The sequence below is a fragment of the Corvus cornix genome, chromosome 5 (genome assembly GCF_000738735.6).
Source record: "Corvus cornix cornix isolate S_Up_H32 chromosome 5, ASM73873v5, whole genome shotgun sequence".
NCBI lineage: Eukaryota > Metazoa > Chordata > Aves > Passeriformes > Corvidae > Corvus > Corvus cornix.
The window spans coordinates 56667993-56680901 of record NC_046335.1 but is presented as its reverse complement, the minus strand read 5'-3'; the positions used below and the strand labels follow the sequence as shown (position 1 = coordinate 56680901).

General features: G+C 40.3%; 1 protein-coding gene across 4 annotated transcripts in view; it reads left to right on the top strand.

Annotated features, from left to right (window-relative positions):
- The first annotated feature begins 999 nt into the window (after positions 1-999).
- The window catches only part of ZDHHC13 (zinc finger DHHC-type palmitoyltransferase 13), a 41462-nt gene continuing 29552 nt past the window's right edge, over positions 1000-12909 (top strand). For 3 of the 4 annotated variants that reach the window (XR_005601963.1, XM_039552324.1, XM_039552323.1), the window contains exons 1-13: positions 1000-1100; positions 1614-1747; positions 2127-2249; positions 2710-2787; positions 3235-3379; positions 4699-4763; positions 5333-5495; positions 6291-6416; positions 6722-6855; positions 7629-7729; positions 10109-10233; positions 11263-11325; positions 11770-11863. Coding sequence is in view for 3 of the 4 variants with exons in the window: in XM_039552324.1 (XP_039408258.1) it covers positions 1080-1100; positions 1614-1747; positions 2127-2249; positions 2710-2787; positions 3235-3379; positions 4699-4763; positions 5333-5495; positions 6291-6416; positions 6722-6855; positions 7629-7729; positions 10109-10233; positions 11263-11325; positions 11770-11863 (1372 nt within the window). In the remaining variant the exon portion in view is untranslated. Of the gene's footprint in view, positions 1101-1239; positions 1529-1613; positions 1748-2126; positions 2250-2709; positions 2788-3234; positions 3380-4698; positions 4764-5332; positions 5496-6290; positions 6417-6721; positions 6856-7628; positions 7730-10108; positions 10234-11262; positions 11326-11769; positions 11864-12909 lie in introns of those variants that run through there. The other variant, XM_039552325.1, reaches the window with a different exon arrangement.

Here is a 12909-nt window from a genome sequence, read left to right as displayed (position 1 = left end):
TTATTTGGGCTGCTGACCCTCTTGTGCCTTGAATGGCTCTCCAAGCCTCTACCTGAAGGCCTGACCTGAGCTGTGATCCTTCCAGCCAGGAGCCCACTGTGAGGGGATGGCGAGAGTCCTGTGTGTCGGCCCTGGTCTGGAGGCTGAGCTGGGGGTGATAATTACCCCTTTTCTGATGACCTGTGAGTGATGACTTCCAATTCTCCAAGAGCCATGGCACGTTTCCTCCAGGAGCAGGAGGCCCCCATGTCCTCCACAGCCCTGGGACACCTCAGGCCCTTCCCTGCTCTGCCCAGGCCCAGAGCCATCGAGAGCTGGCGGTCTCCGGTCACCCCATGCCGGGGTTTGTCCTCAGGCCAGAGGAGATGGCATCGCTCTGGGGGCTGCCAGGGTCCCACCTCACCTGGGAAGCTTGTGGGTGTTTGACACCTGTGGGTGTTTTCCCAGGTTATCCCCATTTCTTCGCGGGGTGACCACTTGCCCCTCACAGACTGCCCTAAAATGGCGGCTCCTCCCTCACCCTGCGCTCATTATGAGAGGGGACACTGGGGCTCGGCCACGGGTGGAAACGCTCCCAAATGGCCTTGAACTCCTGTGGCAACCATGCCAGCAAGGAGGTGGCACTACTCCTTTCAGGGAATTGTGGAGAGCCAGAAGGTCCCCCTTGTGCCTCCTTTTCTCCAGGCTGAGCCCCCCCAGCTCCCTCAGCCGCTCCTCATCAGACTTGTGCTCCAGAGCCTTGACCAAGGGACCGCTTCCAGCTGCGGAGGCACAACCCCCCGAAAAATTCGCCAGCAGAAAAGGGTCCTTGTCTGACACAAGCCGGGGGGATCCTGTGCGAAAACGAGAGAGTTTTTCGCTGTGGCTGCCTCGGTAAAAGGGAAGGAGCCATTTCAGGCACAGCTCAACAAGCCCGGGAGCTGCCGATCTGCCCGCCCAAGCGGCTCCGCAGCGGCCGGGGCAGCTCAGGAATGGCTCCCCTGGCCTTCCCCGGTCCCGCCCCGCCCGGGCCGTGAGTGCCCGGCCCCGCCCCGCAGCCGTGCCCAGGAAGCGGGAGCAGGAAGCGCGGGGCCGCGGCGATGGCGGGCAGCGGCCCGGCGGTGAGCGGGGAGCCCGCGGGCAGTGCCGGGGCTGGAGCGGGGCTGGGACCCGGCGCTGCCCGGGCCGGGGGTGCGGAGCGCGGCCGCGGGCCCCTGGCAGGTGGCGAGGGCCGGGCCGCGGTGCCGCCGGGTGTGGCGGGCGCTGCCGGGCAAGAGCCGTCCGTGTCGTGCCCTGCGTGTGCCTCGTCTGTTCCCTCGCATGGGCTTTCAGGCTGCACGGGCGGCACTGCGGCTCCCAAGTGCGTTTAAAACCCTCCGCAAGGCCGTAGGTGTTGGTTCTGGTGTGGCAGCGCTGTTGTGGCTGAGGCTGCTGTGTCGGGAACCAGCTCTGCAGGCTGCTGAATAAAAGGATTAGTCTCTTGCCAGGTGGTTTTACCTGTGCTTTGAATTAACCTCTTCGTTTGTATTGACAGAACCTGACACACACAGTGAGTGCTTCTGGTAAAGAGGGCGGTGTGTGTGGTGTGCAGCCGATAAATACCAGTGGTTAATAATTGTTTTGTTAACTGACAGTGTAAAAGCCATTGCCACGGGCCTCATCGACCCCATATGCACAACAGGCAGAGCGCCCATGGAGAGCAAGGTCTCCCAGGCCCATATCCCGTTGCTGAAGACCCCAGCAGCTGTGATATTGTCAAGGCTACACAGTAAGTACATATTCTGAGGGTGCAAGTTGTTGCAATGGATGGGAGTGTCCTCAAATGTGAGCCAGGCTGGATATTTTACAAAGGAAACGTCTTCAGTTTCGTTTTCTCCCAGTAGTGGAAGAAGAGAAATCACTTACAGTTGCTATTGTAAATAAAAGCATTCCAAGCAGCTTTCTTTAAATAGAAACTTCTCATCAAGGCACAGCCTCATTCTTTTTACAAGCCTTCCATTGAATGCAATGTGGAATTTGCTCAAGTAGGAACTGCTGGGTGATCTTTCTGATATGTGTTTTTTCTCTAGGATGCAACTGTTTCCAGACTGGAGAATACTGAAGAGATGATAAGTAAATTGATTTTTTTTTTTCCCCTCTCATTTAAGGTATGGAATGCTAGAGCGATGCAAAGAACTGGTTGAAGCAGGATATGATGTTCGCCAACCAGACAAAGAAAATGTGACTCTTCTTCACTGGGCAGCAATAAACAACAGACAGGAGCTGGTGAAGTAAGCCGGGAGTCCCTGTGACAGTAACAGAGCGTATTCTGCCACTGTTACCTATAATCACTTTGTTGCTTTTGTACTGGAAAAGGAACCCGGTGCCTGAGAAGAAAAGGGTAGAATTCAAATTTTGATGCGCTTAGCTTTGTGTCGATGTCACTGGAATGTAAAGACTGTGCGGTTTCTTTAGATGTGAAATCATGTATTGCATGAAATAATTTTATTTTCGTGGGTTTTTTTAACAAAGGTGAAAGCTGATTTTAGAAGTACCTTGCTAAAGACTGTATTGTTTCTTCAGCATTTTCTTGAAACAGTGTCATTTACTGCAAAAGCACTTCTGTCCGTTTGCTTCTCTAGTGAATTTTTTATTAGGAGTCATTTACTCCTTTAGCTGTGTTACCATTCGTATCATGTTTTGCTATTTTATTATGTCTGTTCCTGACCTTCCTGTGTTGCTATTACACAGATATTACATTTCCAAAGGTGCGGTAGTGGATCAGCTCGGTGGAGATTTGAATTCTACGCCCCTGCACTGGGCCATTAGGTAATGCTGCTTGCAACCACTAATTGCAAATCTGTCGGTATTGACAGCTGTGGTAGCGTTTCCTGAGATCCGCAGAACAAAGCACTGCTTGGCTGCAGAAAACATATGCTGAAATAATTCTTCTGGGAAAACTTGTCCGAGTGCAAATTCTCCCATTGGAAGATCAGTGCTTCTTTCTGGACCATCAGTCTTTTGCCAGAGTCAGAGACTTGGCTGACTGCTCAGAGGAGAAATTACTGTAGAATAACCTCTGTATTCTAAATGAACACTTTGCCCTAGGCTCATTCAATAAGGTATATATTGAATATGATTTGCTGAAAAAGCCATGAGAATCTGAGAGAAAACTGTTTTTTGTGCGGTCTCTATGAGAACTATAAGGGCAATGCTTTCAATAAAATATCAATTTTTAAAATCATCTCTATAGTTTCATTTCACATATCGTTATAGACAAGGACACCTTCCCATGGTCATGTTATTGTTGAAATGTGGAGCGGATCCCAGTCTTATTGATGGGGAAGGATTCAGTAGCATTCATTTAGCAGTGCTGTTCCAACACATGCCCATCATAGCCTACCTCATATCAAAAGGCCAGGTATGTTGCTGATGCCCAAAATGTTTTCTTCTTATGAGTAGCTGCCTGTGTGTAGGAGACATTTCAGAATTAACTGGGTTTTTTTCCTAGATGAAAAGCAGTTCTTTTACACCTATTCTTCTGTGCTATAGGTACAGACAAACTTGGATATTTTTATATTTGTATGTATTATTTTTTTCTTATACTCTTCCCTCTTCCTGTCATCCCCCACATCCAGACTCACCTACATTTCAGTGTATTTAGGAGTGTTGTTAAGGCTGTGCAGATTTGTGGTGCTGGGAAATAACCAGTGGCTTTTAAACCTGGGATCAAAAAGCAATATATGATCTATAGACAGCATGAAGTATTTATGATTTGATTGCGGTTTTGTAATTAATAATTATGCAGTTGTCCATCAATTGAAGAATGCAGAATGAATGATCAGACCAGGTCTGAATTTTCATTAGAAATTTCTGTGTTTAATTTTGTATTGTATCCATGGTAGTTGAGGTCTCTTAGCTTATATTTGAAATGAGCAGAATTAATGACAAGTATAACAATTTGCTAATAAAAATGACAGGAGAATTCTTGTATGATCTAGGCTGATTCTGAGAAACAAGCTAGTCTTAGGATTTAAAAATTTGTTAAGTTTATTTTCTTTCTCATAAAGTTCTCTTTAGGGAGAGTAACTGACTTCTGGAATGTAGGTATAGTGGTGTATATCGCAGGCTTAATAAAGTTGTTGGCCACCTATCATCTACTAAAAAAATCCAAGTGATTAATTCTTTTCAGTAAATCTGCTCTAATGTAAGGATAGATGGAGGCAGGGAACAAGGAAACTTTGTTGTGAAGAAGGAAGAAAATTAGGTAAGAAAGAGGAAGGAAGAAAATTTAGGTTAGATATCTAACTAATGTCTTGAGATACATAATCCTTCTTTGTTGTTTTAATAAGCATGTTTTGTGTACTTTCTGTACATCTGTTATGTACATCTATTTACACAAGGAAGATGGTTAGCATTGTTTTACAAGGTCTTTCTTATTTATAGTATTTCTTTGCAAAAGAGGACAAGAAATATGATTGACATGATTCACTTAAAAATATCCTTAGTGGAGTCTCTCCCTTAAAAATTTCCTTAAATGGAAACTCACAATATTTTGAAAGGAATGACATACAAGACTTGTAGAAGGAGGAAGAAATTTTAAATGAGTGTTGGCTTCTTGGCTGATATAATTTGGTTTCTGTGCATTTTCTGTTGATTAGTGAAGCTAAGCCAGTTGTATAGCCCCGAACTTCATTGTTCCCTGAAATCACTAGTAATCGCTTGTTATCTTGTTCTTAGAACGTAGATACAACAGACTTCAATGGACAAACACCTTTAATGTTAACAGCACAAAAAGCCATTGGGTAAGTAGAAAATAACTGAAGAAGAGTCTATTGTATTGTACTCAAGAAGCAGTGAGGGGAATTTTTCCTTACTATTTTTTTTTTTTAACTGACATTCCTTTCCCTTCCATTTGTACTAAAATACGCAGTATTTCAGAGATCAGGAGTTGGGAATGGATCATTGGATATAGCAAAGAAAGTGAAAAGAATTTCTAGAAGAAGTTTAGGTTTGTGGTTGAATCATCTGCAGCCTTATTGTATTTTCTGCAAAATGAAAATAAATGTGTATGGATGCAGTGAAATGCATTTAGAACAAATAAAATGGGGAGATAGAAGCTACACATGGTGTTGTAGAAGATATACCTCATATTTGCTAAAATGGTAAAGTAACATAGTCTGGAGAAAAACTTCCAGGGCAGGTCTGGAATTCTAAATGTGGATCTGTCATTGATGAGCTTGTTCTGAGAAGGCATTATATACTTGCTGTTGTTTCACAGATGGGAGCTGTTGTTTTATAAAGTGTTCAAAAGTTTCATTTCCAGTCCAGATTATCTTCTGTTTGTTAACTCTTATACTTTATTTTCATCTAGACCAGAACCCATGAGGTTTCTCTTAAAGTTTAACCCCTCTCTCAATGCTGTAGACAATGTTCAAAAGAATACTGCACTTCATTGGGCAATAGCCTCAGGAAATACTAGTGCAGTGGATCTGTTGCTGGAAGCTGGTGCTAGCCTGGACATAAAAAATGTCAAGGTATGTTTTCCTTTGTGATATTTCATCCCATGTGGCATGAATGTGTAAAATGAATGTAAAGAAAAATCTCAGTCCTCTCCATGTTGGATGTAAATTATAACAGGGGGCAGGTGTTCTTAGTCTTTCCCAAAAGGAGGTAGCACCTTTCTTGAGGTGTGGCTCTAAGTATGAATATAAAGGTTCACTCAACAGTAATTGTGTCCTTTGCAGATTCTGCCTCCCTCACCTTTTTTTGTTTCATTTTCTTGGGGCCTTGTTTCATTTCTTTTTCATTTCTTAATTTGGCTATTTCCTACTTAAAAATGTTGTCATGAGGACTCGGGCAGATTTTAAAAAATACATTTCTTAGTGTCCAGTCAGATTCATAAAGACTTCAAATTAGGTGGATGTCCTTCTGTCAAAGCTGGTGTTTGGCAATGCCTGTTGTACATATCACATATTAAAGGCTTCATCTTAATATTTGTAGAAACTGATAGTGAGAGGTATAAATGTTGAAAGTATCGATTCCCATGGCTATATAGATATGTTATTGGAGGCAGTCCAACAGATAAATAGATTCAATCTATTTACAAGTGTCAGCTTTCTGAACTGCAACGCTCTGATTTAAGCATGTTGGCACTCTGAATTTAGCTTACCTTGCCTTAAAAAATAGTGGGGGAGGTGGGGCTGGGAAGTAACTGCCCGGTTAGTCTTGTTTTAACTATATTCATTTCTTGCTTCTCTTAAAAGTGAGATTGTTTATGTGTTAAGTACATAAATAAATAAACAAATAAATAACCCTCTTTGTTCTGAAAGGGAGAGACACCGCTTGACCTTGCTTATCAAAGTCAGAATAACTTCATGGTTTATATGATACAAGAGGAAGAAAGAATGAGAAACAGGAGAAGTAACAGGTTACTGAAAATAGTAGAGAAATATGAGGTAATTTCCCGGGTAATAACTAATGAAAATAAAACTAGAGCATGCTCTGTTTAGAATGACATGCAAATTAACTCCAACAAGAGTAATTTCTGAAACTGGGTGCACAAAATAGAATTCTTTAAAAGCACCTAGGAGTGGTTTGGGTGGGGGGTTTTGTGTCATACATCACCCCTGCTTTTGATGTACTGATGTGTTGCCTTGTCTTATCTTGAGTCTTTCAGCATTTGTTATTACGTGAACTGAATACTTTAAAGTAAGACCTGCTTGAGTACTTTGTTGTGTTTTAACAATAATAATTTTAACAGCTCTTCCTGATGTTGGCATCTTCCTTGACATTCATGTGGGCCATTGGATACGTCATGAACTTAAGTTCTGATTCTTGGCTTTTAAAAGGAGGTTTGCTTCTCAGCCTGCTATTTGGGATGTCTCTGTTTGTGAGGTTTGTGGCTTTTTCTCTCTGTTTATGTACTTACTTGTCAAAGACACTTTAAAAAGTGTCTGATGCATAATTCTTTTCAGAGTTTAGTTTCATTTAATATAAAAGATATCTCTTGAGAAATGGTTGCATGGTGTGTGAAGAATTTAAATATATGTACTTTTTAGAATGAATGACCATAGAAATGGAATGTATTTAAGTATACACAATAATAATTTCTTGTCACTGAAAGATTTGGAAAAAACTGGTGACCCAGTCTGTTAGCTAATTTTAATGTCAAAGAGCAGTATTGGTCATCTACATCTGGTAGACAGTGAGGTATCTGCTCAGAAATGTGCTTTATCACAATGTTTTCCTGCTCTATTCTGTCACAAAATGAGTTTTAATGAGCCATCCCCTCTCCTTCTGCTCCCTAGACTACCCAGTGTTATCCTGAGCTGTTTCTTACTTTTCCTGCCCCAGTCAGTGGTCATTGATATGGCAATGCTATCTGTGTGCAAAGAGACAGAGATTGGACTTTTCACCCAGTCCTACCGCACTTCTCATATGTAATACTGTGCTGGAACAGAGCACTCTTCAGTTTTATTTTGCATTGTTTATCCCCTCTATATATGGATAAAGAATGCTTTTGGGTGACAGTTCTTGATTGCTTTGAGAGACTTGAAATAAACTGTGTGCATGAAGTTTTTACAGTAACAAACCAGATGATTTATATTCCATGATCTATGTTTCAAATATATTTTGAAAAATATTTTTTTCTTTTAATGTTCTTTCAGGCAACTTGTGGGACTCAAGAATCTGAGGTATCTTCCCACAGCATTTCTGCTAAGTTCAGTTTTTTGGATGTCCATGACCTGGTTTTTCTGGTTCCTGCCTGATATCCTTTATACTCAAGAAATGCAATAGAACTCTCCTTAGAGTTTCTTGTAAAGCTAAACCTGGTCATGCAAGTAGTGGTGAGCAGTTCCAGATAATTCCATGTGTCTGTTAATGTCTGGTAAGATTGGTTTAATCCCATTGGGAAGGGGCAAAGTGATTTTAAAGTTATACACACACTAAAAATCTTTACCTTCTTTTGTCTATAGCAGATTTTGTCTTCTTTATAACCTGAACTATTTCATATATTACTGGAATATCAGAATGAAGATGTTTATTATAAAACTAATGGTTTCTGTTAGCATCTCCATGTCACTCTTTAATCTTCTTCACTGAGGCTGCTGTACAGTGATGTATTTTGGCACGTGGTATAACTGGGTAACACATATCTTAATAATAATTTTGAAAGCATCTCTTCTTTCTAAAATGATAAGCATTTGACAGTTAGTGACATTCGTGCTCCTGCCTTTAAAAACAACATCCTCCACCTCCCAAAAAAAGGAAGAAATTTCTTTGTGCTCCTGCAAAGTAGGCTGTCCAGTCTCCTGTTTTTATTCACAGGTTACACTGACTCCTTAGTATACAGTGGTTTCATTTCTATTTGACATTTGCTTTCTTTGAAGAGCCTTTTCACTGGTGAGTACAAAATTTAGTAGTTTCTGCTCTGTTTCCAGTGCCCTGCTCTTTTGTTACACAGTCGGCATCTGTTTATTAATAAAGTTGTATGAAAAAGCCTTCAGGAAGATACTTAGAACTGCAAATAATTTTGTACTAAACCAGCTAGAATATATACTTTGCCACACAGTTTTAATTAATTTTTAATTCAGCCTTTAAAGGACATTTTCTCTTGTACTGTTCCCAATTAAGATGTCCTTAATAGAATTATCATGATTAACTTTGATGAACTGATCAAATATATTCCTGCTGGGGATTCACACATATGCTTTAATAAATGGAAATGGTATTATTCAATTGTTGTGAAGCTTTAAGGTTTGTTTTGTTGGTGTCATCTAAATTAAAAGGAGAAAAAGATTTCCCCTGGTAGGGATTTGAGTCAGATACTTTGCTGAAGATAGTGATCATAGCGATATTCTTGAAGGCCTAACCACAGCTTGGTGAGATGGGCCAGTGGATAGGTTTCCATTTCACTATCCAACCCTTTTTTCTCGTGAATGTGTTTTCCTTCTGGAGCTGGTCACAGATCTGAATGTTTTAAAAGTTTTCAGGATTTTAGTTATCTGTATTTGTCTGTCAAACTTCCTCTGGACTGAATGAAAATCCAGCCATTCTAAGTATGTATTTTTCTTAGCTCCAAAAAACCAATAGCAGTGCAAAGAGACCAGTGGTATCCACAAAAAACACATCATCATTTTGACTTCTGTGCACTCTGCAACTGCATTGTAACAAACACAGCTGGCATTTGTGCCAATATTTCATAAGGTATCATCTTGATTTTAAATAGAACTGTTGGCAGTGTTGTTAGTTCATAAGACAAAACAAATTTGAGGTTGCCATCCTGGATTTTTAAAAATTATTTGCACTGGAGTTCATGGAGTGACTGAGGGGTCACTGGAGATGCAATCCAGGCTTGAGCTCTCTGCCTGCTCCTTGGTGGCATCAGGGACTGTTCTTTAGCAGCCTGAGCTCTCAAGTTTGATGCATGAGTTCAGTTAGTATGAAACTTGTCCCACTTCACATTCCTCTGTTGCTGTATAGAGACAGTTAATCTTGACATGTTTTTCTTCCCCACTCATCTGATACACAGATGGTTTTAGTTCATGGTGTAAAAGCTATGTTCTTAATGTCCCATTGCTTTCAGAATTGTTTAGGAGTCTGTGCTTGGGCTTTTTAGAGTGACAAAAATAGTTTCAGAGTGGCTTTCAGTTACATTTTTTCTGAATGAGTATATTTAGTTGCTTTTGGCTGAAATGAATGGGACAAGGTAAGACTGAGTAAGAGCCTGTTTCACTTAGGGGTGGGTGCAGCAGCCAAACAAATCTCACAGCTGTCTGAAGCTTTGTAGCTCTGCGTGTCTGACTGGTATTGTTTAAATAAAATAGAAAAGCGTCCGAGGGGAAAAAAGAAATCAAAGGCAGAAGTCTGGAGGGCTTTTAAGGAGGGTGACAGGGAGCCATATTGTGATGCAGGTTTATACAGTTGTAAAAGTCTTCTCCAGCACTCAAACTAGACAGAATATTCCACTTCTCTCATAAGATAGCCTTGGAAGGAAGGAGAGGATCCCACTATAAAAGTGAAAGTAATTTTTTTCTTTTTCTGTGTTGCTTGTAAAGTAGTATAAACTAATTTTAGAATATTTTGCTTGTTTGACAAATAGTGGTGGTATGAGTTATAGGAATATAGTCCTTAACCTGACTATCACATACCACAAATGTAATTGTTAAAATCACTGTCGTGTTCAGCATGATGGGTCTTCTCTATTATTTCTATAAAACCTGGAGTACTGATCCTGGATATATAAAGACTTCAGAAGAAGAAAGAAAAGAGGTAGGTGGTTTTGTAACAACAAATGGAAGGGCTGACCTGGTACAGCATGTATGTGCTTCTGGTTGATTTGTTTGTCATCATGTGCAGCTTTGTTAAACTTGAAAGCAGTGAAATATTCTTCCTTAAAGAGTTTTTAGCAATGTCATTGAACATCACAGATCTTGGAGAATTTCTTCTTCTACTGCTTGTTTCCTTATCTTCCTCATCCTGCTATAATTTCTTTGCCTCTATCTTCTCACTGAAGTGTGAGCTTTGGCCAAACATTGTACAGACCCACCTGTTACCTGTGATATGAATTCACATAAAACTTCACTTAAAAAATGGAAGTTTCATATGGTTTCTGCTCCAGTTGTCTCTGGTTAGAAAGAAATAGTCACATGGCTTTCCTTTATCAATGCTAGTAATTATCTGAAGTTTGTAATGTGCTTTGAGGATGTGTATAATGATTTGGTTTTTGTGCTTGAACATCATGCAACTAACTTTCTATTTCCTAACTGTTTTATAGTGGCCAAAAGAAATCATGGGCAGCCAATCATTAGAGATTTTAGTGTTTGGTCTCCCCAACCTACAGGTTCAGGAAAGCATTTTGTTTGTGGTCTCATGGCTCTCATTGAGGTTGTATTTCATCAGCTTGCCAGAGAGCATAAACAGCAGTTTTAACTTATTGGCACAGGACTCATAAACGTTGTATCCTTGTAAAGGAGCAGATGTCATCTCCCTGAAGTCTGGCTGACTATTTATAGAGAGGTGCCATCCCATTTTAAGGAATATTTAATTTGCATTATTTTGACAACACGGAGATACTTTTCTGAGTAATCTTGTGTGGGTGAAGCTGCGTTAGTCTTTACTGGTTTGGTTTTCCTTGTGGATCTCTTTAAATAGCAAGTTCTTATTCCTGTTCATGCTTGACACCTAAAATACTTACAAATACTAAAATACTTAAAAACTGCAAAAGGCCTAATGTGGAAATCTTCATAGCACCTACGGAAATGTGACCCAAATGCAAGCACAAAATACTTTGTCTTTCAGAATATTGTAGCTCTTGCAGAAGCTGGTTGCTTGGACTTAAGAACATTTTGCACATCATGTCTTGTAAGTGGGGCTTTTGTATTTTTTTTCTTTGTGAACCTGCCTTTTACTAAATACTGCTGTAAAAACCCCTTTTTTCCTCACTGCTTGTCATTAAAGTGTTACACAAGTAGTTTGTTCTGTATTGTTTAGATTTCTTTATTTCTTTTATGGTGACAAGAGATGCTTTGAGATCCTTGGACTTTATTTTGAAAATTAATTTAAATTAAATTAATTTAAAACATTTAATTTAATCTTAATTTTTTTAAATTCCATCTCTTTTTTTTTTTTTTTTTTTTTTTACATTAAGGTATATGGTTCTCATCTATGTTCTGTGTTGTGAGATCTATGACACAGTAATTATGCAAAATGTGGTGGTAACAGTAAGATGAAGCCTTTGAGATGAAGGCTTTGAGCAAAGTAGATGCTTCTGCTCTGAGTGCATTCTTTTCCTTCATCCTCACCTAGGTAAGGAAGCCTTTGAGATCTGTGCATTGCCTTGCTTGCCAGGCATGTGTAGCCAGATATGATCAGCATTCTCTGTGGACTGGACATTGCATAGGTAAGAGTATGTGTCTTATCAAATTTGAATATGCTATGTATTTTGAAAGTCACAGAGATAACATTTATCCCCTTAAAGAGAGAGCACACATGATGCAAGAATATCCAGTTGATACTGAAGGGCTCTGATAGGTGCCAGAGGGAAATTAGATGGAAGAGAGAAAAGCAAATAAAATTATTCAGGGAGAGGTCACCCTAAGAATAGAGACCACAAAATCTGGAACCCTTTCTTTGGAGAGAGAAGGAACAGGGGATATGATTGAGTCTTTGAAAAAGGAAAGAAAAAAATTATTAAGATGGTGGCTAAAGTGAATGCAGAACTGTTACTAGCCAAGCACATCATAGTAGAACTAAGGATTTAAAATCGTTAAAGAAAAAAATGTCTCCACATGGCAGGCAGTGAAATTTTGGAGCTTACTGCTGTAAGGGTTTGCAGACACAGGCAGTATCAGCAGGTTCAGAAGGGGATTAGATAAACTTTTTTGGACAATGTGTCCAAGAGTAGATACTAAAAGAACCAGACAAGTGTGCACACTCTGACATTTTAATGCAGTAGCTATGGATGAGGAGAATGAACTCCAGGAAGAGGCTGGACTCGTGTGTCCTCCTGAACTTCCATTGCCTCTTGTCACTGTTAGGGATGGTTCTCAGTGGAGCAGCTGTACCACTGAGATAACCCCGAAGGGCGTTTTCATGGTCTTGTGTTCTTCCCTCTTGCCCTCTGTCTTCCTTTCTGGCTCATTACTGGGGATGAGCTTCCAGCTTAAGACAGGAAGGTGACAGCTTTACATCTGTAATAATATATTTTTCACTTATTTTTTTGCCAATAGCTTTTCTTCTAATGTTAAATTCTATTAGTTTGCTATTTAGAAGGTGCCAGGCATCCTTCTGATGCATTTTCTCAAAGCTTTGAGCAATATGACTGTAATTTTAAAAAACCCGTATCTTCATGTGACAATTTTTCTGACAGAGGTCTGGGGCTTTTTATGTGTATGAAGCACACAAGGTCAGACAAATTGAATAGCTTAGACTTCTCAGTCATATGAG